Here is a 24942-nt window from a genome sequence, read left to right on the forward strand (position 1 = left end):
TCAACTTCTGTAATTCGCTGCCGACCGAGCTAGTCCAAGCGACTTCCAAGGAGTCCTTTACGAGAAAGCCTGGCATATTCTTAAGAACTATGGACAAGGGGGGAATGCAGAGATGACACAGTAAGTTGTTGTGATTCACCGTTTTACTTTTTCTTCTTTCATCATTAATATACCTAGGTTCCTACCTGGAGACATCGGCGATCCGTTGCTACTGGATATGGAAACTCGTTAGGCAAAAGCTTCTATTCCGTCCAGAACCATTTGAACAATACTGGCTAATTAAAAGGGCGCCTATACAAATTAGTACGATGCGACAAGGTCTTTGGGTATGTAGTTGCTTGGTGGGATATCTGTTAGTTTATCTGATCATTTCGAGGATCTTTACAGTTGTGTAACGTTTTGATATTTTTAGAGCCAATGTTTATTTTATCATTTTGACAGATACAATTTTGTGGTGGGTCTTAACAGTGTGAAAGAACTGGAAACGACCTTGAATCATGACGCCACATCCACTTAGGAAAGGTATATAATTTATATAAAGGGGGTTTTGTCGCATAAGAAATTAAGTACAGATAGATATTCTCGCCCGGGGTTTTCCTATCCTTCGGGTTTTAAAGGGTGTAAATCCAAAGGGATGTGCATCTTAGTGCAGCACATTCTCTGTAGGTCTATCAATCATTCGATAAGCGATTACTCACAATCGTCTAAATTTATTTGCACCAATTCATGGAAAAACCGTCAGGATGGTGCTAATGGAAAGTTGCTTGACGAGTACAGTTGTCAGTTATGATGGACCGTTTCAGTCAGTCAGTCAGTCAGTCAGTCAGTAACAACGTAGAACTTCGTACGTACGTACATCAGTTTGAGTTGCCACACCACCTTAGCACAGAGCTGCAGTTGTCGATTCCGTTCACAAATGGTCAATACATATGGTCTTCACAAAAGTTCGTTCTAATCAATATATTACTAATAAAAATAATGCCCTATTAGTCCTCGAGTGATGTGATCGCCTCTTGTGGGAAGTCGAAAAATCCAAACGTGAATACAAAAACTCACTAGGAAACAACTATTTCTGTTAAAAATTGAATAAGCTGGTTCACCCATAAACAAACAAAATAGTAGTAGTGAAATTTTAGACATCAACTGGTTCTACTTATATGGAAAAAGTTTCGGCGAACGATATTTATAGTTGTCTTCACTTAGCGTGTAATATTTCATAACACGACTGGTTTAATCATGTACTTTACACTTAACTGTGACTAGAAAGATGGTAGACTAATATTATACGTTGCTTTGAAGTCAGTGAACATGTATGCATTTAGAAAGATAGTGTGTGGTTAGTGTAGGAAAAACACTTCATAAAAAACATGTTTCGGGCCTCAAAAGTAACTCCAGTAATAATTTGGTAGCCTTGGCCAGTCAGAAATAACGTAAAACCGAACGAAAATATGATTCGGTCCAAGCTGTCTCACTTAATATCACGATATTGGGGAAAGTTGGCAAGATGCATAGAAAGAGCCGAAGTAATACCATTATTGATGGTCAAGAACTACCTATATAACCCATATGAAACTAATGAAATACGTAAGTAAAAATAATGATCTTAAAAGTACATATTTATTACCACGACCTGTCCATAAAGCTGTCATCTAAGGTCTTCAAATTTAAATTACGGCTTGCGGACACTATCTTGGTAGATTGTATCTTTAAGGTCAGGTCACTGCAACATTCATTTGTTTCGTAACTTGTTTCTTTATAGTTAGGATCTTCCTAGTGGCTTTTTATGATAGTTCCTCAGATGGTAAAAGCTTTTGGCGGTCATATTCAGATATGACAAGTCTCTGGAGGGTAGTTGAATAAGTATTTTTCATTGTTCAACAGTTTTTAGTATGATGTTCTACAGCTGAGGCATGAATGTGGAAGTTAGTAGTTGTAAACTATGGATACTCGATTACAAGTGCCTTAGAACTTTTGTTTGTACATGGCTAGACCACCGAGTAAGCACTGTTGTGACTGAGGGTAATGTTATTGGCAGTTAAAATAGATCAGTCAATGAACTTAAAAACTTTCACCATCCTTCGTAGCTCGGTCATGTTACCCACGTTAAAACAATATAGGTTGACATATATTTAACTCATCATGGGAGACCAAAAATCCATCATACGAATGTGATAATAGTACTATGAATCATAATGTTGTAATCGATCGATACTTGTTCAAAAAGTGGTTGCCTGATGTTCTGAATCGTGTTTAAATATATTATCTTACTTGCTGATACTGCAAAATCTTGTATGAACTATCTGAAAACCGATCATAGTGGTGCAAATAAATACTGTCTTTATCATACTGCAAAGGACATTTTTGCCACCTTATTTTTTATATTTCGCTTTCATTCACATGCTATCTCTGTTTTCAGTTTTATCTCTCCAAAACGTAGCACTGTAAATCATTGGATTATTTGTATCTGATTATACGTTGACTAGTCAACAAGTTTGTACTTTACGAATTGCTTTCCCTGTGTTTTAATTTGATGTTTAATTCTAAAAACTACATATCAGTTTGCAATTTTATATACCCAACTTTTTTCATTTTTTATTTCCATCTCTACTAGAGACATCGTACATATTCATTTCCAAATATCTATGTGAATCGTTTTTAAGTACCACAGATGTCTGCTGGTTTAGAATCCACTCAGTGTTTCGATGAAACATCGGCTGTACTTGATGACTTTGTTTCCAAGTTTGCTTCTCCTTTGAATAAATTTGGAGCGTTTGCTGATTCACCTGAACTACACCAAACTCTTGCACATGCTGAGTTGACGATCTGTCGAATCCGGGCTTACTATAATCTCATTCAAGAAATTTGTCAACAATCTGTTATTGTAAGCATTCTATTTACTTGTGTTTTTTTGTTGCATGTTTATTTTGAACGTGATAGGTATATATTTCTTTAAATAAAGACTTGAAAACTACCTACCTTGTTGTTGAGTGCAGCACACTGGTACACACTTTGATAGAAATATCTGGTGTCACATGTGAGATTATCTAGGATATACACAGATTTTCGTGAGTCTAAGTAATCGGTAAACCTATTGTAACGTTTGTTATGAGTAATGTTTATATAGATATTTCTCAAAAGCAAATGAATTTCATAAAATTGACCACTGTTAAAATGTCACAATGTTCCTAAATAGGTTTGTTATCTATATTAATGTAAGAAAATCAGTTTGTTCATAATTTGCCTTCATCAGTGTTTCATTTTCTTATTGGGAATGCTTTTGTCTTAAAATGGTCTTTTATTTCTGAATTTATTTCAAGAAATGTTCCATTCACTGGTGTGAACACTCTAAGTTCACAGTAGTTGCATCTTTTATTTATTATTTATTTATTTAAACGCATAGACGTTGGTACAAGGAGGCACCAAACAGATATGCAACACGTAAATCATTTGGTTTGTGTAAGGGCTGGGATACTGTCCGGTTGCCCAAATCGAAGCGGGTGGTTTTCTTAGGTAGCCACGCCCCGAGCCTTCGACCTAGAGGTCTAATCCACAAAGCAGTGAAACAACATAAGGTGACACAGTCCCATGGTAGCCGGTGACCGAAAATTGGTTAATATGCCATTTGTTTCCTTAGGATCCTGGAACCCATGTGCGCCATTGGTTTGGAATCAAAATTTTCCAACTCTCCTAGATGGATCTTCCGTATCCACCGATTAGGTTAAAGCGCCGGACATTCGCTTTCGATCCTCTCAATTTCGTAAACAACACCCCCACCGTGAGAATTCATTTAGTAGGACTTCCTTGGCAGCGGTTGTACGCACGTTGCCATGTGAGAACATTTCGATAGGGAGAGCTGACTCTCCCCACTCTCGGTCTTATCGGGGTATTTAGGGGCATCTTACACCCAACTCTGTATCATATACGTTTTATAACAGAACTCAATGGCAATATTATAATTTTGATTTACATTCGTCATAAAATTGTGAGAAATTCTCTTAACTAGATGAGTCCTTTATTGTATTTTTAACGGAATTATCTCACCTATTATTTATTACTAATGTCCACTTCTTTTTTAAAATTATGTTCTTCCCTCTTCTACTTTCTATATTTCTTTATTTGTGTGGTACGTTTTTGGTGTCTAGTTGTGTCAGATTTTATCTATATTAAATAAATAAATAAAGGAAGAAAGATATGAGTTTAATCATATACCCATTTATCAACTCCGGTTCGGTGACCAAAATACTTAAATCCCGCTCCCCTTTGTTGGGCAGCTGTAGAGCGTTTCGGATGGTCACATAATCGTATGGGTCAAAATCAATTACAAGAAATCTTTTTTGTTTTGATAATTGGATTAAATTAAATAAAAGATTTGTCAGGTGCACGATTTTCCATTTAACTAAATGATCATATTTGAAAACACTGTACGTCTAAATATTTTACTCTTGTGTATTCACTAGAATTTGTGTCATTTGTTTCTCCTCAGACTGGTGAAGCATTTTCCTCTTCTCTGTTTAAATTGGCCAAATGCATTGGTTTGGGTTTAGATCAAAAACAGTCATGGTCCTTTAATTCAAATTTGTCGAGGGAATGGAATAATTTTGGCACACAGAAGATACTTAATCATGCTACTCATCTAACAAGTTTATTTGCAGAACAAACAAGAAGGCTAGCCACTAAAATATCGGATATAGAACATATTTTATCAAAAAATAACGATAGCCTAAATAAGTTGCATGATCTACGAACAAATTTTCAACGTGCTTATGAGCATCTTGATAATCTAATCAATCGCGCTGCTTCAGCGAATTCAACACGATCTCCTATAGATTTACAATTATTTGATAATCAAGTTAAAGAGGCTCAAGAAATTTACCAAAGGACAGCAATAGGCTATTTATCCCATCTTCGTCAAGTGATTGGACCAAACTATATTATTTCATATATGCGATTGGTAATATTGGCACTTTCTGTTCAACAATCTTATTCAGAACAATTGGGTTTATTATTTAATAGTTCCAGTAAAACAAACAGTCTAACTTCTTCAATAGTAGTTCAGCAATGTAAACAGTTAATCACTAGCTTTGAGCAGAAAACAAATACTGAAGTTCCCAGTAAAATTAAACCATCAGAAGCTGGAGCTGTTGAAATAAAGGCTATTAAAAATTTGAACAACCCACCAAACCCTCGACTAGAAGGTTACTTATTCAAGAGAAGTGGAAAGAAAGGTTGGCGTACATGGTCTCGGCGATGGTTCCGTGTACATGAAAACCAGTTAGTTTATTGTAAACGTTTCCATGGATTGACATCTACAGACCTCCAGTCTGCGACTGATACAGTGTCCATGGAATTAAACCGAAGGGTTTGTACATCTGTATCGAATACTGATCATTTGACAAATGGAATTGTAAATAAACAGCCTGAAAGTGGTCTTCTGACACAGTTGCTTTGTCAAGCCAGCCCACAATGGACTATTATGGTAACTGACCTTAGATTTTGTACGGCCCGAATTGCCCAACCAAATAAACGATTGACAGCTGCAGAGAAACCTATAAACTTATTGAATAATTCTACAGATCGTCGATTTGTTTTTGAAGTAATATCCTCAGGCCATCGAACATATTATTTACAAGCTATTAACGTAAATGAATTGGATATTTGGGTTAATACTTTACGATCTGGTTTTCATGATTTATGCCAAACTAGTGAACCACATTATTTAAAGAATGGAATGGTGAAAGAAAATTTTGTCAGCAATTCGCTGGATCTGTTAACTTCTCGCAGTCCAACTCAAAATAGTTTGGACTTTTCTAACAGCCCAACAACTAGTTCTGTTTCAGGATTCCCAAATGGTCGTACGAATGACCATTTAGCTCAAGTGTCCCATTCATCTATTTCAGGCCAAGATGTATTGAATAACAAAAGTGGAATTTTGCTATGGCGTGAGCCTGATTTGTCTGGTAATCGTTATTGTGCTGATTGTTCTGTAGGAGATGCAAGATGGGCAAGCATTAATCTGGGTGTGACATTATGTACGTTGTGCGCTGCAGTTCATCGCAGTTTAGGTGTTCATATTTCTAAGGTAAGTTGACGCTAATTTTAGTTGTTACTTTTGTCCTCATTCTACTTCTTAGAGCGCAATTCCTAAATAATTCTAATTTGATAATTATCTTAAATCAGTTAGTCAGTCGTATAAACAATATAGAATGTGGCATAAATATATCAAAGAATGACCCCGTCCCACATTACGGAGAGAATCAGTTTAACAAGATTCACCACAAAAGAGTTGAAATAACAATGTTATCAACGATGGTACCAAACTAAATAATATATTATGGTTCAAAAAGAAGTACTGAGGTAGAGGAATAAAAAGCATGAAATAATGTTCAAACTTTAGCTTTAGATAAAGATAATGGATGCAACTGATTTTTTGGCATTTTCTCTTTTGGTTACTAAATTATATATACATTTTCAAAAAGCGAATAAAATAGTGGATCTGTTTCAGGGTGATCAGATAGTCTGTCTTTTAAAGTAGTTTTATAAACCCTTACATCTATAAAGAGCTGTAATTCTTTCCGTACTTGCATTTTGTCAGGTTAATATGCGTCTATTGACTGCGAGATGCAATGCAATATGATTCAGATAGTCAAAATAATTCGACGGATATACTACTTCTCAAAATACTTGATTTAGAGTCCTAGTTGTATTTAAAGGTTGTTAACTGATGTGAAATCTTTTCCACAAATGATCCCACTGGCGTCAAACTTGCCTTTGGTGGATTAATTGAATGGAGACTATCTTTAATAGTTACCAGATGCATCTGCTCCCATTTAATGAGTTGGATGTTCCAACCCCTATATGTTTTAGTTATTGTTTGGGCTCAATAAAGCATTTTACACACATTTTCGATGTTTAGAATCTACTAGAATAAACTTATAGCATCTTAGAGTGATTAGGAACCTACTGTAATACAGTTTTTATAAGTGGAGTGGTCAAAAAATTCGCGTGGAAATTGTTACCATTTTAATGGGACTTTATAAATACACTTACTGGTAATCTATACTTCTTAGTGAATATTTAACTGTTCTGTAGTAAATACAGTTGATTGGCATATCACTTTTCTTTTTTGTCATCTAACTCTAGTATTTTTATAATTTGATCAGTTACTCCAAGAGGAACTATAGTCTTGCACCTCTGTATTTCATAGCTGACTCCGATATGATCTGTCCACAATCAATTTCGATGGACAAAAAATGTCTATGCTGCATAGCAGAGATAAGTTTCTGGGAATTTAGTACGGACCTGGACTATGCTATAGAAATTCAGGTGATATAAAATAATCTTGCTTATGACAATAGTTAGGATCCGTTATCATGTATATATTAGATCTATTCACTTTACTTTTTGTGTTTTGTGTGTGGTCTGTGATATTCTCAAGATCTCTAAACTAATACAGGGGTCTTATTGCTGCTTCGGTTTGGGCACCCGGGCAGTATCCAGGCCTTCACACAAATCGAATGATTTATGTGGCGCATATCTATTTGGTACCTTCTATCTATGTTTATGTTTAAATAAATAAATAATAAATAAGGGGTCTTATGGTAGTTTTCACATAGCCTTTTGATTCATTAATAACCATTTTATCCTGTACCAATAAAAAGAGTGAGTTGTTTAGATAGTATTGCAGCTAAATTGTCTTGGTTGAATATATTTCTCAAATGTAAAAGTTGTGTTACGTTTTACCTTAATGTTTTTCTTGTATAATCATGTGATCTATGAACCTAAATAGTTAAAAGTACTTATAACCACTTCTGTGACCTAATAATTTTAGTTGGAGGCTCTTGGAAGTGGGAGTTTCCGTGACCTATTGATCATGCGAGACTACAGAGTAACGTATTGAGTGAATTTACCGTTAGCCATTTAGAAAAAACAACAAGTATCCTCTTTATTTTCGTTTCCTTTTTTGTCGCCTGTGTTCCACTAGTGTTTATGTATTTGAAATAATATATACATTCTTTAGAAAATCTAGCCACCTTTTATGTTACCAAGTGGATAAAAAAATCGATAAGAAAATAACCAGTGTACAATCACCTGTTAAGCATTTCAGTGACTGAAGAAGTTAACTGTTATGTTTTAGAGTCTATACGAATGGCGGAAATACATTCACTATACTATCATGCTTTCTGAATTCGTTATGGATCTTTCAGGTTTAACTATTTTTTAAAAATAGTATATATCGTCTTAAGAATTGAGTTAATTGGGACCATTTTACTTTAATAAAAGTTTTCTGCTTTATAACAGTCATTTAACAAATGAAATATAAGTAATCTTTTCTCTTTAATTTATAAAACCAAATTAACTGGTCTTTGTTGGTATTTCTTCCTGTACTACATCCTTATATACAGTCTTTCTTTTATATATTACCGTCATTGAGTTAACTACTTATATGAATTCGGTGTTCATCTTGTTGTGCTAATGTGGTATGGCAACTTTGACCGATGCATATATGTGCTTGGTCTTATCTTGTAGCTGACTGATTATTGGTATTTAATCCCTATGATTAATCATTATAGCATTTGAGTTTTAACTAAAAGACACAATTCTTCCTAATTAAGGTAAAACCAAGTAACAATAATGCAGAAACATCTGCATTGAGAGTGTATATGTCAACAAGGTTTGATCCCACATATATATCAAGAAGATTATTGGGATTTGATAACTACTAATAAATTTGTTCAAGGCTTTTTCGTGATTAGTTCAACTTCTGTAAATTTGTGAGTTACTAGTATAAATAATGAAACTTTAGCAATAAATAGGTTTTTAGTAAAGTTGGCTAGCAGTGATATCCAGGACATGTGCTTTATCTTATTCGAGTCCCGTCATTTGGGTTTACCTGGATCCCACGGACTCAAACACAGTACCTTTTTCTTAAAACGCCAATGTTTTATCCAATGAACTACTGAGTTCCGATAGCCACTAGCTTGTCCAATGAGTATAAATTTTACTTGCGAAAGTTTGTATTTTCCCTTTGTTGACATTAGAGACTAAAATCAGTCAGTCTTTTTTCGTCCTTTGTGAATACCTCTAGTGAGTATCCAATCTTCACAAAAACTTGTAAGTATATTGCATTATTGGGTCAATTCATCCATATGCCAAAAATGAGACATCAATTGCAGTCTTCAACGCAAACAACAGAAGAGTACAGGCCGTTAGAAACGGCTTTGTACGTTTGAGTTTCATTTTTACTTGTTATGGTTCTTTAAGCCAAATGCTGTTCTTGGTCTTCACATAAATAATATAAAGTTTTATGCACAAACCCCTTCCTGTCTACTGAATTTTATGGTTGTTTGGTGCTCTTATGAACGGTTTGTATCCAAATAAAATATAAATATATAGTTATAACTCAGTTTGATGGTGGGTCCTAATATGCATGAAATGTGTATCCCAAATTTGGTTATTGGTCACATCTGACATATAAGTTAGTTTCAGTTCTGATTGTATTTACCTCCTTTTTTCTATATTTTACACAGGTCAGATCATTGACCCTAGACAACTGGCAACCGGAATTATTACATGTCATGTTGAATTTAGGTAACAAACTTGTAAATGAAATTCTCGAATCAAATTGGCAACGTTATGCATCAGAATTTCCTCGTTTATCATCTGACACACCATTTGAGCAACGTAAAGCTTGGGTTGAGGCTAAATGGGTTCATTTTAAATTTGCTCGTCTTTCTCTACCACTTGAAGAAAAAGTCTCTGATTCAACGGAAGCTGTTCAGTGGATTAAACAGCTATATGATAATTGGCAAGAAACATGTGCTCAAATACGTCAGGATTTTCCGGAACTTATCTATCATCCTAAATCGTCATCTTCATTACCATCAATTTGTATATCAAGTAGTCCCGACAGGAAATTAACTCGACATAATATTCGTCGATATACTCTTCTAAGTAAGCGTAATTATTCAACTAATAACTTTTTAAGGATTAGTGTAGTCAACAGGATAATAGTATAGGTTGGTTCACGTTAGAGAATACTGAATTTTAAATGAGCTTATAGTAGTAACTGTGTGGCGTCGCTGGCAGGGGACTTAAATATATACTTTTTTCATCCCTTGGTTAGCGGAGGGATTTTAGCACTGTCGCAAAATTTTAAAGTAAAATGTAATAGTAATCTAGTTATACTCTCTAGTCCTCAGTGCTTGCTAAACTGGATGATTATCCATGAAAGCCTCTATCTTTGAGCCAAACTTAACAATCCAGTGAACCTCATTTTCTTAATTATTCTTTTAAACAGTTTAGCTATTTTTTGTTATTTTAGACGAACTGTTAAATACTATCAAAACCTTATATGAAAAAAACAAGTCAAGCATAAAAAACGGATCAAGGGCACATTCAAGATTAACTGAACAGAAAATTGCTGCAAATTATTTAGTTAGTTTTGGTGCTCGACTTGGTTGCCCACTTCTTATTTTATCCGGTCTTACTGGAGGTGGTAGTCCAGATGGAAAATTAAAAACTGATGAAATGTCTACCAGTAGTTACCCTCCATTAATACTGGCTTCACGTATTGGTTCTATAGCAGCATGCGAGTTTTTATTGTTAAATGGTGCAGATGTAAGTTGAAATTTTATCACCATAATTTTGAAATAATTTAGCCTATACAAATGCTCATCAGTCGAATTTTTTTTATTACTTTCATATAAACGTAACAAGTTAAAAATAGGAATAATTGTAGTATCATTTGCTTTAGTGAGAATAAAAGATATAGTTCGAAACGAACCAATAAAGTCTATAAATTACAATAACCACGAAATCGGCATGCGGAGAAAACCTATAAATGATGTTAATTGTTATGAGTTTAACAGAAAATAACTAGATTGTTGAAAGTGTTAATTACAACAATAACAAAAGGTAAATATATCTATCAAGCTTCTAAATCTCATGTTATTTCCGGTTGTCTATATTAAAGAAATTCAGCTCCCTTCAAATATTTTATATTAACATTCAGGCAATCCACACGTGTTGATGTTATATTTTTTTTGTCACAAGACTTATTTTACTCTGTGCATAATCTATCTAGTTTCATCGACTGAAAATTTTCGCCTATCAATAATTTTCAAATATGCTGTGAATACCTATATAAAAGTGTCGGAAGGGGTTTTGTGGATATTATAGTAATTGTGATAGTTGAGATCATGAATCAATCGAGGCTAGACCACCATGGAAAACCTAGGAGCACTGAACGGCCGTTTCGTCCCGTTGTGGGACTCCTCAGCAGTGCGCATCCACGATCCCGCCTCGCGAGACGTTAACACCGTCGGATGCCGGCTCAGTGGTTTAGAGGCTAGGTGTTCGCGCGCGAGACCGATACGTCCTGGGGTGGAATCTCTCAAGGCGGGATCGTGGATGCAAACTGCTGAGGAGTCCCATGATGGGACGAAACGGCCGTCCAATGCTTCCAGGTTTTCCATGGTGGTCTAGCCTCGATTGACTCATGATCCCAACTATTAAAATTACCTATATAAAAGTCATTGGGGAATATTTTGTTTAAAATAAGAGAAAAGTTCGCTTCGAGTTTTCTCTCTGAACTGATGTTTTATTAAGGATTAAACAGTTCATTCGTTTATTGATTTCAAAAAGAACTATCTAAGTCTTGTTGAAAAGTTTGAATTCGTTCTACAGGGTTGATTTTCAATGTTTTCCTCCATTTTTCATCTCTTAGATTGATATAAAAGATGACCGTGGTCGAACAGCACTGCATCACGCTTGCCAATTCGGTCGTGTTCATCTGGTCTGTTTGTTATTACGTCGACGAGCTAATCAGCTGATCTCCGATAATGATGGCAAATCACCATTGGATGTGGCATTACAGTTAGCCAATGCTGATATTGTAACATTGCTACGATTGCAACGGTTAAATGAGACTGCTAAGGTTAGTCTATATGTATTATTATTATTATTATTATTATTATTATTATCTTTAAAACTCAATCGAATTCCTATAGCTTCTGGTATGTGTGAGTTAGTCAGTAATTCATTTGCTTTCATATTTATGTCCTTCATATAGTTGAGTTTTTGAAATTTAGTACACCTGTCACCACATTATCAATTTGTATTTTTCACTTATTACGTTTATTTATGTAATCTATTCCATTGTTATCATTGACTCATAAACTACCTTGATTGGTTTAATAATTTCGTATATGCATATAAATATTACTGTATATTAGAGTAAAGCCTGGTGATCTAATCTAAAACAATATTGTTCGCTTATATATGTTGTTCTGATCAATATTTACTAGTATTAATTATCATTAAAGTTCCTGGAGTTTTATTAAGAAGCTGTGTGTAGAGGAGTTCAACTGAGTCGAGAGTTAGGAAGCTACCCACAGAAGACAATGCAAGTTAGTCGCATAATACTATGGACTGATTTAAGTTACACTCGTACATGCTAGGATCACTGTTCACTGGTGTAGAGTTTAATGTTTACGCGAGCAAACGACCGAAGGTCCTGTGGTCAAGGATGCCTACTGTTGAGGAGTCTCATACTAGGACGAATTGCCGGTCCAGTGCCTCCAGGGTTTCATTGGTTGTCTAACTTAGATCAGTTCGTAAGTTCGATAATATATTATGTCTGTTAATAGTAACAAAACGTGTAATAGTTGGTCGAATTTGTGGTACTTTACTGATATGGTTTGTTTCATGATTAACTGTTTATTAGTCAGGTTTAATCTATCAATACTTTCAGTTACAGTTTTTGATTTATGAATTCACATAAGTAGAGTGATTATTGTCAAATCGGATGTATTGACGAGTCATTGTTTACACTATTGCGACATATTTCAACTTATGGCTAAATAACCAGGTGTGGTGCTCTTTAGTTTCTATTGATTCTTTGACCATTATCTGTTTATTATAAGAACTAACACTTTTAATTAAAGAAAATTGTAAACCTTTATCGATTATTGGTAGCACATAGTTTGTATTGCAAATGTTGAATCATCGTTTATCGCAATATAGAGGGATGTCACTGTGATCAGGATTCTAGGCAGAACATAAGTGTTTAGGTTTCAGTATGCCACCAGGTTTTAAAACCGCTGAGTAGTAACTATATATGTCGTCCAAGAAAGTGTTGACTACTTGGGCAAAAGTTCTTTAAATGGTAAAAATTGATGGCTGTAGACCGCAGATGATTTTCATCAGGATTGATCATAACACTACAGACATCTCTACCTTTTTGTAAATCTTATACATCTTATCACTTCTTTACTTCCTTCCATTAGCTAGTGTCTTTTATATTTTATTTAACCAGTTTTCTATTTTTAATGGTTTTGTTCTTTCATTCGGTCATAAATTGGGGAGAATTGAAATGATATACTTTTTCGCGGTGTTTTAAATTCCCATTATCATCTGTTTGTGTGAAATCTTATTTCAGTAAGCTTACACGAACTCAACCATAGATTATATTTATCACATGTGTTCCAAACGACAAGTTCGTATCTCTTGGTTTGATTATGTTGATCAGGCAATACATTTGTGGGTGTATACGATCTGTTGGTTTGACTGTCTTAAGCATTCTTTATTAGCATAGCATATCGTTGCATGAGGTAGATGAGCATGCCTAAAACATTTACCAACTATAGCAAGTGTAAAATACACATAAGACTGACTAAATAATCAGTTAGTTTTCCCTTGATCTTCATTTCTACTATTTAATTAGACACACTTTCCCGACCAGCTATTATAGTTTACTTTGTCTGTCTTTGATTTACGGTCAGTTTAAAAATATAAGTATCAATTGAATTATCGGTTTGGGCACCCGGGCAGTATCATAGCCTACACTTGTGTGGCGCATTTGTATTCGTTGTCTCTTTGTACGAATATTTATGTGTTCAAATAAATAAATAAATTGTCTATTCGGGGACAAATAAATGATCTGAGTGGTATTTAAATATGATTCGGACTTATGACTTAGTTTGCTTGATGTTCCTGAATGTTTAACGAAAGTTTAGTGTACTAATCCTGAAAATTAACCTTGCTTAATATTTATTAACAAACTCGCATGAACTTAAGAATTGAAAGATATAAGTATCTGTAAAGCACCTCTGTCATATAAAAGAACCACCAAGCGGGTGACGCTGATGTTCTTGTTAAAGTTATTAAATCGGTTGATATAGTTGTAACTGGATTTAAAGCGTTTTTTTAGAAATGTAGGTGTGTCCATTCTTCATAGGTTTATGTGAGTGCTCACCTGAATGTGTCAGTGGACCTTTCTACCTTACCTTCTGACTTTAGGTTATATGGTGGGATATAAGCATGTTTTGTGTCATGGTTTTTGTAAACGTACTGAAACCAAGGGTGGTGTGGGGTGCATGCTGTTACCGAAAACGATATGTGAATGGACTTGGCATAGGTCCTGGTATTAGTCCCGTTCAGAATAAAACTAACTGCAAATCCTGTGGTCGAAAATAAACTGGTACCAAGGAGTTAGAAATCTTCCGTCGTAAAAGTGGACATTATAGAATACTGCATCCAGCAAAACCGTTAGAATCCAGCATACGAGTAACACCAAGAAGAAAAGTGTTAAGAACCTCTTTCTCTCCCCAAAACTTCAACTATAATCAGCTGGAAATCGCTATTTAGAATCGTTAAAACCATTGGTAAAAGTTTGAATGTAACCCTTCATATTCGCACCTTCTGTGACTAATCCTCAGAGTCACTTCAATGTCCTGTAATGATACTAACACATAGGATTTTGGTCGTTACCAGCACATCAGTCACTTAAATATGTTCAGTATGAAATCTCACATGTTTCTTCATTTTATAATTAGTCTAAATTTCGTACGTTAGTATATTTCATTCGCTCGATATATTGAGTGATTCATTGGTATTTTTACACCTAATATTTAAAGTCCATTCAGGTAGTTCAGTAACAATATATGTATGTCCATTTATTGAACCAGCAAAGGTCATACCAACTCGTGCGCACTTATGTATTGTTTGGTCCAGATTCTATACTGTTTTGATGGTTAGTCAGTTTTTCTTTTATTTAAACAGAAGTCTTCATTGACTGATCAATAAGTAATAACAAACATAGTGTTAAATATCTAGGTGTCTAGAAGTAGTTAACAACATACTGGGTAATTACAAAACAGTACGTACCTCCATTATTGAGGGAACTAATGCTTCGTGTGGGATTCAAATTAGTGTTACTGTCAGAGCCATTACTACCAAGCTATCTTGACTTAGGACTAGGGATACCCGAAGAACGTGGATCCCACGAACCATTAAAGTGATTGTCTTCTATGTATGGTGCTTGGAACTGCAGCCGCGAAAATACCTACATGATGATGATTTCCACATAGTTTGGCTACACAAATTTCTGATGAATTACACCAAATCAGATGTCTGTTCAAGTTTCCCATTAAACTTGATTAACCACACTACACTCATTAGTTTAACTATTGTGAACAGTTTGTCTAAAACAGGCAATAAATAACGAATTATTGATTGGTTTGTAATGTGACCACTACTATAAATTTATAGGATATCTATGATGCTACAGTGTAGCACCAGTATGATTTACATTTAAGAATATATTTATGAATCCGAAGTTCTTTTATTCAAGTGTATATATCTTACTTACTCTATCAAATGTTTTACTTGGTTAGTTTATTGATTTACTTGGTCTGTAAAACACTTTCTACAGTTCATGCCTCTCAAAATGTCAAAGTTAATAACCATTGAAAGGATTAATTCCTATTTAGTTATTTGCTTTGTCGGTACTCAAATAAACCCAGTAATATACACAAATTGTAACTGAATATACATCCGTGTACGAGACTTTGTGCTACTTTTATTTTATTACGATTCGTAATAATTTGTAGCTGGTGGTTTCACTAATAAAATAGGATGTAGTCATAGGTGTAAGCATTTTCAAGTCAGTCTTGGAGGATAAGTAACCATCAGTTTGGCGAACAAATAATGGTAGTTAATTTATTCTTCGGAAAGATTGAGATAACCTATCTCTAAAGTCGGAAACACTGTTTAATTTCGTTAGTTTCTTATTCATCCTTATATCGTAAAGCACAACAATTGGCAGGAGGAATGTGTATTTATTGCGAGAATACATATACATACCCTTCAATCGTCCATTTGCGTCTTTTGGTTTGTTCTGCCATTTGCACTATCTTCTCATCTGGTCTCCAAGTATTCTGGCAACTTCGTGCCTTCGATGCATTGAACCATTTCACTCCGTCTGACAGTTGTAGCAACTTTGACGTCACGTAACGCTACACACTACTTACAGACAATCTTGTGAGTAACATACACTTCAATATCACTGGTCGTTTACAGTTGTCGTCCATAGTGAAAACTAGTTTTGTGTGACCATCAGCTTTATTTCAAGATAGTAAGAAAATAAAATCAATTTAATAAAAATCGATTGTGCAATTTCTGCATGCTTAACAAACTCTAAATAGTAATAAAACTTGTCATTGGAGTCTTTAGAGTGTTTCCCTAAGGTTTGAAATTTATGCTAACTCAACTGATATCCTCAACTTCTTACTTCATAAATTACATAGGCTCTATCCTTGTAAAACAAGAAATGATTTTCATATTATATCTGTAGATATATCAAACTTATATGGATAACATTCGTTTAATATGATAAAATCACTGCGTTTTTGATTACGGGTTTCTTACAACAGTCCATGAAAATAATTATGATGTAATAGGTCACTGTGTGTTTAGTGTTTTTCGTTCGGAGATAACCAAAGTGCAGATCCTAGATTGCATTCTTTGAACCTCAGTACTTTTATTAATGATATGTTACGGACCTTCAGGTAATTCGTCTTGTGTAGTTAAAAATCACATTATCCAACAATACAGTAATTACAGACTTTTCACCTGTCGGTCTCAGTTTTAACAAGTACTGGGATCTAAATACCAGCTTATTATTGATTATCATTTCATATTCTTGATTCAGTTCTGTACAGGACTTAGGTCCTTCGTAATGAAGACATCAATGACTACTGTGCTGAACAATGCTTGTTTAAATCTTATATGGATAATGATAACATTTGAAATTTTCTAAGGATCAGTGATTTTTAGTAACTTGTGGAATTTTAAGCTTATTATATTCCAGAGAAAATTGATAATTCACTTGTTTATTATGCGTTCAATCACTTTTTTTGCCAGGTTTCAGGTTTACATTTTAGTTCACGATTATTTAAACAAAAATACCAGACATTTATTTCAATGTGAAATTTTCGTTAAGAACAAGTCATTTTAAAGTGTTGTATACACACAGAGAGACCTTATGGTTATAGAGATGTAAAGTAGACCATAGATCATAAATTATTTTCTGTATTTGTAAAATAATCATCATTATTGGTATTATTAACAATGGTAATAATGATTGGGCTGCGGCTACCGACTATGTGACATTCGTCTTGATTCTTCGCTTATTAAACAATGCAGTTTATAGTTTTAATTAGTGAAATGATTTATATTTATAGTTAAACTATTTATTAGTCTGTCGGTGACTTGTCGGTTGAAACATGTAACCTTTTTAACCACTGGGTTGCGAGTTCGAACTCCAGTCCACCTGCTACTTCAATTTGAACAGCCTGATAGGATAACCAACCCACACTCAAACAATGTGGCCTAAGGCTAATTTTAATGACCTGTACTTGGTAGATGTGTTCCATTTTTCGAGTTGGAAGCACACAATGATATAAGAGGAGCCTAAGAGGGTTTGCTATACTGAGTGAAGTAGACCCTCTGTACTCACCAACCTGATTAAAGTGCCAGACGTTCAATAACCCTACCACATAAAGGCAATCAGTGGAACCTCTCGGGGTCTAAACTCACGGCCGTATTTGAGCGTTCTGAGATGAAAGATATGCTGTCTCCACCTTCAGTATTTTGAAGGCCCAAGGATAACTGCACATTTTGTCATTGAAAGCCAGTCTTTTAAACTTACTCAATCCAATTAATTTCACGGTTTATTTGTTGTTATTAAATTTTTTTTTCCTTTCTTCTCTATTCATTTCCTTAACAGAAATCTGACTTCACATTGAACGATGAAACAGTCGATGATGTATTTCGCGACTTCACCTCTCGTACTTACTATTTGAATTGTGATGATAATTTCGATGATGATGAAGTTGATGATCACAATCACGAAATAGCAAATCAGAATCTTGAATCATATAACCTCTCTCCATTACATTGTCTACCAAAACCAGAAATAACATACACTACGAATAAAGTTATTAAAATCCGACCAAATTATGGAGTGAGTTCATCGATTCCCAGTAGTAATAGTAGTACTATTAGTAGTAGTACTAATACTACCAACACTACTTCTACTAATATTACCATCACATCAACTCCTACCACCAATCGTGAAATTCTTATTGTGACTTCGCCTACTAATCGTGATTTTACTAGTCCAACTGGTTTATCTAATGGTGCTGTTGATATTCGGCGGCGACGTGACAAAATTAAAAAACGTTCTGACTTGTCTGATAAAATATAGTAAATAATTAAATCATCTTATCTTTTATTCGATAATTATTTCCTTATTTTCCAATTCCTGGATCCTGGAAAGATGCTTCTTTATATTCAATCAAAATTACTTGCTGATCTGATCTCTTGTTATTACTTATTATTATTAATCTTGTACTTTATATCCCGTTTAATATGTGAACATGTTATTTATTTTAAATAGATTACAGATAATAAATGACTTCAATGTTTGGTTTCAGTTGATCATTTGTCTTATAAGAATGTTTTCTAATAGATTCATTCCATAAACTTAGTGTTAGTGATATGCTTAAAAGTATCTGTAAACAATATTCCATTATTATTATTATTATTATTATTATTATTATTATTATTATTATTGTTTACTATTATCATCATTCAAAATTTCTCAGAAATGAATTGAAATTAGTGAACTATAGCTTCATAGTAAGATGCCATTTGTTATATTGTTGTCTTATTCCTTTCAACTTGATGAACATATATATACATAACCGGTACATTCATTACTACTACTATTATTATCATTATAGAAAAATTTCATTTATTTCCTTATAATTTGTTTGTTATTCGTTTTAAATTCTCTTCAATTTCTATCGTTTTATTTTCTTGTATTAATTTCAATTTTAATTATTATTTTGTTTTGTATATGACAATAAAACTTTTCATTTAATATTTTGGGAGTAACATATACTTCTGTAATACATTACTTACTTACGCCCGTTACTCCTTGTGAAGGAGCATAGGCCGCTCACCAGCATTCGCCATCTAACCCTGTTCTGTGCAATCCTTTCCAGCTCTTTCCAGTTGTTATTCATCCTTTCCATATGTGCTTCTATTTCCCGACGTAATGCGTTCTTTGGTCTTCCTCTTTTCCGTTTCCCTTCAGGATTCCAAGTTAGGGCTTGTCTCGTGATGCAGTTTGACGATTTGCGTAATGTATGTCCTATCCATTTCCATCGTCATTTTCTAATTTCCTCTTCAGCTGGAAGCTGGTTTGTTCTCTCCCACAAAAGGCTGTTGCTGATGGTATCCGGCCAATGGATGTTGAGTAACTTGCGTAGACAGCTGTTTATAAATACTTGTACCTTCTTGATGATGGTTGTTGTAGTTCTCCAAGTTTCAGCTCCGTACAGTAGAACTGCCTTGATATTCGCATTGAAGATCCTGACTTTGATATTAGTTGAAAGTTGTTTTGAGTTCCATATGTTCTTCTATAATACATTACGTAATGTTGATTTTATTGTTTTGTAATGTTAGCTGAAATACTACTAGTAGTAGTTTTCTTTGTTCTTGAAAATCATGTACTAAATATTAGTTGTATTTTATTCACTTAGGGGGAGTAGCCCCTTAAGAAAACCATCTACTTGGGTTTTGGCACCCGAGCAGTAAGTATCCCAGCCCTCATACAAATGGAATGATGAAGTGTGACGCATATGTATTCAGTGCCGCTTTGTACCAATATTTATGTGTTTAAATAATAATAAATTCGATCATGAGACTATTCTCTCACACTTCAATCAAAGATCGATTAAGAACTTGAACAATACATATTATTAACAAAATATAGAGGGATAAATTACAGAACAACTGCCTTTGTCTGACTGTCCATCTTCTATTGCTAACCAATAAGATTTCACTGACCCAATACTATGGCTTACTGGCGCTTTTGGTAAATATTTAAATTGGAGATAGTTCAAAAAATTCTAAATTTGATGTTGTGTCTAACCTGAGAGTCTTCAATGAAAATTATAGAAGTAAAGTAGCAGGACTTGACAATTCGATTTCAGGGTAGACTATGATAAGGAGTAACTAGTGAGATACACTAACTGAAGTATGGAATTCAGAATTTGTCCTTGTAAACTAGTATTAATTGTTGATTATTCCAGTTAATAAAGATAGGTTAACGACAGAAAGTTGGACTAACCTAGATACTAAAATGACTGTTGTCATTAACTGTTTTTACATTGGTAATCAAGAACAAGTACAGGATAGTATATATCTACTCTACTTTTACATTATTCCTTAGATCTTAGAAAGTAAATGTACAGGCACAAGTACATATACAAATTGAATTAGTTATCAAGTGGATTTCAATTAACATCTCGATATATGTAACCAGCATTATAATGAACATTTATCAGATATATTCTAACTTCTTTCTTTACACTAGAAAGGAACTTTTTAAACGATTCATATCAAATAACCGTTGTAACAAATGAATATAGATTCATTTGATCTAGAAATTCTTTTCAACTCTTTACAATCTAAAACATAATGAATAATTAGAAATAAGTTATGTACATAATTGTGTTATCATATTTACACAAAAATATTGATCAATGGAAATTAATTAATATAATTAATATATAACACTAACTGAATAAAATCTTATAAAAAATTGTTAGGAGAGTTGAATTTTGATAGAAGTACGTCATATGACGGCGGCCTATGTTCCTTCACGAGGAGTAACAGGCGTAAGTAAGTAAGTAACGTCATATGAACTTACAACGTAGGTTACGAATACTCTCCATATACGTACTGTTTAGTCGTTCTTTCTTTTTTTCTTATCACTGATTGTTTACTTAAAACTAATGGTTCATAAATGTTTATCCAAATGTCGAATGAACCTAGTTGATTAGTGAATATTAAGAGTAGAATCAATAATTTATTATAACATTCCTTTAGTCTGTGTGAATTATATATTCTAGGTAGATTATTTAATGAACCTATGTTATAATCTGACTATGTATACATTGATGATGAAATTAAGTTTTTGGCTGAATTTTTTTTATCCTTTTCGTTCACAATTGATTGATCACTGGATGGTGATCAGTGTCATGTGCTTCAAGTCCTTCTTAGTGCAGATCGAATGTTACCGACCATGTTGCAATGTGGCCACTAGTCTAAATGACTGGACATTGCGTGCACTGTGTTGAGGTAGTCAACAGAAAATCCTGAAACCGGGTTTCTTGCTATTTGGCACTCGTCAGCAAGGTGTACCTGTAATATTGAGGGGACTGGTGCTCCCTGGTCCCATATCACCCAGTTTTGCAGTCGGTGATATTACCACTGGGCTGTCCGGCTCGCGAGCACGAAATTCGGGTCCAGGGTTTGTTTCCTCTTAGTTTGGGATTCATCAGTAGTATGTTGTAGAAGAACCGGATTGTAATCTACATATTATATGATCAATGTAACTAAATATTCAGCTTCAAATAAAAGAAAAACATTTTAACAAAGGTCTATATTCAATCCTTTCGTTGAAGCAAGAAAACAGATTTTTAATTGAGAGTCCATAATGTGGCATAATAAGCTTTGGTATAGTCTTTTAAATCAAATAACATTAAATCAATTAATCACTTCTGCTGATCACTTCTTTAATACAATATAGCTTTATGAAAATCATTTCCATATACAACATTAATAATGACCGATTATATTTCGGTCATATATTTGAAAATCATATTATCATTGTATCATATTCGATTTCCGTAGTAGAACGCGTTACTTAAAAGAACTTGATCATGATTGTCTGTTCTTATCGTCATCTGCCTACTTTCCAATGTGACGGTGCATCTGGATTGTCGTTTGATTGACTTTAACGAGCTAACATCAAACAAAGTTTACTGAAAGTTTGAGCTATTTCACATAGTAAACTTAACCTGTGAGGTTATATCAGTACTATGTAACGTTCACCGTTCATTAGGATCGAGGTTAGCCTAGATGTACTTTGTACGCTAGAGATTTTGCATATTACTCTGAGTGAGTGAATTTGGAAGAAAAGAAATCAGTAAAGATGCAAGCTTTAAATTAGATTAATTGAAACTGAAAGCCAGTAAAGTGTGGTTACTGATGTGTTGCAACGACGACATTTCTTACTGTCTAATGACCATTTGGTTTTGAATTAGTGATTTATATGAATTTTACTCTACAGGATTTCGTGCAGAATCATACGTATGCACTTCTGGAGAATTCCCAACTACTCTGAAATAGCTGTACAACCCTTCGTGTTTGTTAGTGGATTTACAAATGATATCATCTTGTGAGGGAAACTGTTTATACATTTAAGTAATATCATTAAATTTTCCATCTACATTACTAAGCTTCACTTTGACTTCTGTCCGGCAAAAATACTCTTACTATTTTTTTCTGAAAAAACTGACCTATACTGAAAACCGTTGGTCATGTACAGCTTGGGTCCTTTCTCTTTTCAATATGATTTACTTCTTTTCAACAAGATTTTAACACTTAGATGTAGCTGAAATAGTTTGCCAACTGATATGTACATATCTAACATATGCCAAATATATTTTGCTTTGCAATGTTGATCAATTCATACTAAAGTTATTTTTCATTATCTTTATCATACTTTGTCAACAGTATTGACAAGTAATATGAAAATTTAGTTTCTGTCATGTGAGATTATTATATTTCATCAATAAAAATTATTTGCAAATTATTTCATATTAATGTCTAGTAGTATGAAGGGTTAAAAAAAAGTCAATGAAGCTTTTAATTGAGATCATGAACCGATTGATGTTAGACCACCATAAAAAACCTGAAAGCACTGGACGGACGTTTCGTTCTACTGTGGGACTCCTCAGCAGTGCGCATTCACGATCCCGCCCGTGGGACCCGAACCCAGGGCCTTCAGTCTCGCGCACGAATTCTTAGCCTCTAGACCACTGATCTGGCCAGCATCGAACGTTGTTAATGTCTAACCCCAACCAATCCACGAGACTGCACGACCATCTTCTATTGTACTGAGGTAGATACCTGCCTCTACCCGACACGGATTAGCTCCACTGGTCACGGCTTCCAGGTTTTCAATCCTCAGAGTTCCAGTGAGAAGCCTCAGTAGTACAACAGAAGATGGTCGTGCAGTCTCGTGGATTGGTTGGGGTTAGACATTAACAACGTTCGATGCTGGCCAGATCAGTGGTCTAGAGGTTAAGAATTCGTGCGCGAGACTGAAGGCCCTGGGTTCGGGTCCCACGGGCGGGATCGTGAATGCGCACTGCTGAGGAGTCCCACAGTAGAACGAAACGTCCGTCCAGTGCTTTCAGGTTTTTTAATGGTGGTCTAACATCAATCGGTTCATGATCTCAATCAAAGCTTAGTAATCTCTACAATCCCATACTGATAATCAAGCTTTTAATTTGAATAGATCACATTAGGTACTGTTGACCGAATTCTCTTTTCAATTTAGAAAACACTATACGAAACAGATTTGTAAATAAAGGAAGTTGAGTCAAATTGGTTATCAGACATAAAGTTTTTGTTCCCTTTTACTTGTATAATAACAGCCCGTCGTGATAATCCCAGAAATCCTATAAAATAAAGATCGAAATGAGAAGATTAGCCTAATCACTACCATAAAAGTAAAAAAAATTAGATTATCAGGGAATGATAAAAAGTTTGTTTATGATTGGCAAACTTTTTTAAATGAGTTCTTGTATTTTAAAACATCGATTTGACTATCTTAGGGCATATGTAGTACTCATCTTTTCATTGTAAATCTAGTGTGTCATACCCAACATTTATGGTCGTTATTTCGTTCATTTAGTTGGTAAGTTTTGTATACAGTTTGGGTAAAGAATGAATTAGAAGCTCTGTCGCAGTATTAATGTCTATGGTCCAGTATATTTGACTGAATTACACTGAATATAACCTCGGTAGGCTTCAGAGGTATTGGATTCATTGTAGGCTTGTGATTAGTCATAATTATTTATAAGTATGGCTTTTTCTGTCATTTGAAGGTTTTGAACTTTATTTGTTGATTTAGTTGTTATATGAAGCACATGTTCGTACTTAAGTTATTGGAGTATTCAGTCTTGAAAGATAGGTAGGTCTTCGTTAAATTTAATTTCTAAAGTTCGAGCCTTTATTATGTGTAGTTCGTTTTTCAATGAAAAGTATCTACCTAAATTCATTGCGAGTGAATACCTTTTTTAGACAATTATGCTTGGTTTATGTGGTTCCATATATGTGTGAGAAAATAAAATTTCCCAGCTTGGATATACATATCACTTGCATTTATAAATTAAGGGGTAAACCTGTTGTTCTACACGTTGAAGCATTATCAATGTGAGTTTCGTTTTAACTGATTAAATTTCTTATCTTAATAATACATCGAAAATGATAATTGTGAACTAAAGTACCTTATCTACAGCCATCAGCAAGTCATTTGTCTATAACGAAAGTTTAGCAACACAGTAACTTTACGATAAATTACAGGAAATTGACCTGTTACTGGGATGTGATGGATTAACTTCCATCATAATCATTAAAACTTCAATGCTTACAAAACATAGAACTGATAGCCATGCCGTCATGATGAGAAAATTAAAAAAGTACGACCTATTTCACAGATCCGAATGCGAACACAAT

General features: G+C 34.3%; 1 protein-coding gene across 1 annotated transcript; it reads left to right on the forward strand.

Moving 5' to 3' along the window:
- Positions 1–290: 290 nt before the first annotated feature.
- On the forward strand, positions 291–20071 carry ACAP2 (Arf-GAP with coiled-coil, ANK repeat and PH domain-containing protein 2). Its single transcript, XM_012943132.2, has 7 exons — positions 291–326; positions 2612–2881; positions 4484–6079; positions 9528–9951; positions 10322–10617; positions 11726–11935; positions 18068–20071. The coding sequence occupies exons 2-7, from the start codon at positions 2669–2671 to the stop codon at positions 18545–18547; spliced, it is 3219 nt and encodes a 1072-aa protein (XP_012798586.1). The 5' UTR covers positions 291–326; positions 2612–2668; the 3' UTR covers positions 18548–20071.
- The last annotated feature ends 4871 nt before the right edge of the window (positions 20072–24942 follow it).

This window comes from Schistosoma haematobium, chromosome 3 (genome assembly GCF_000699445.3).
Source record: "Schistosoma haematobium chromosome 3, whole genome shotgun sequence".
NCBI classification, from domain to species: domain Eukaryota; kingdom Metazoa; phylum Platyhelminthes; class Trematoda; order Strigeidida; family Schistosomatidae; genus Schistosoma; species Schistosoma haematobium.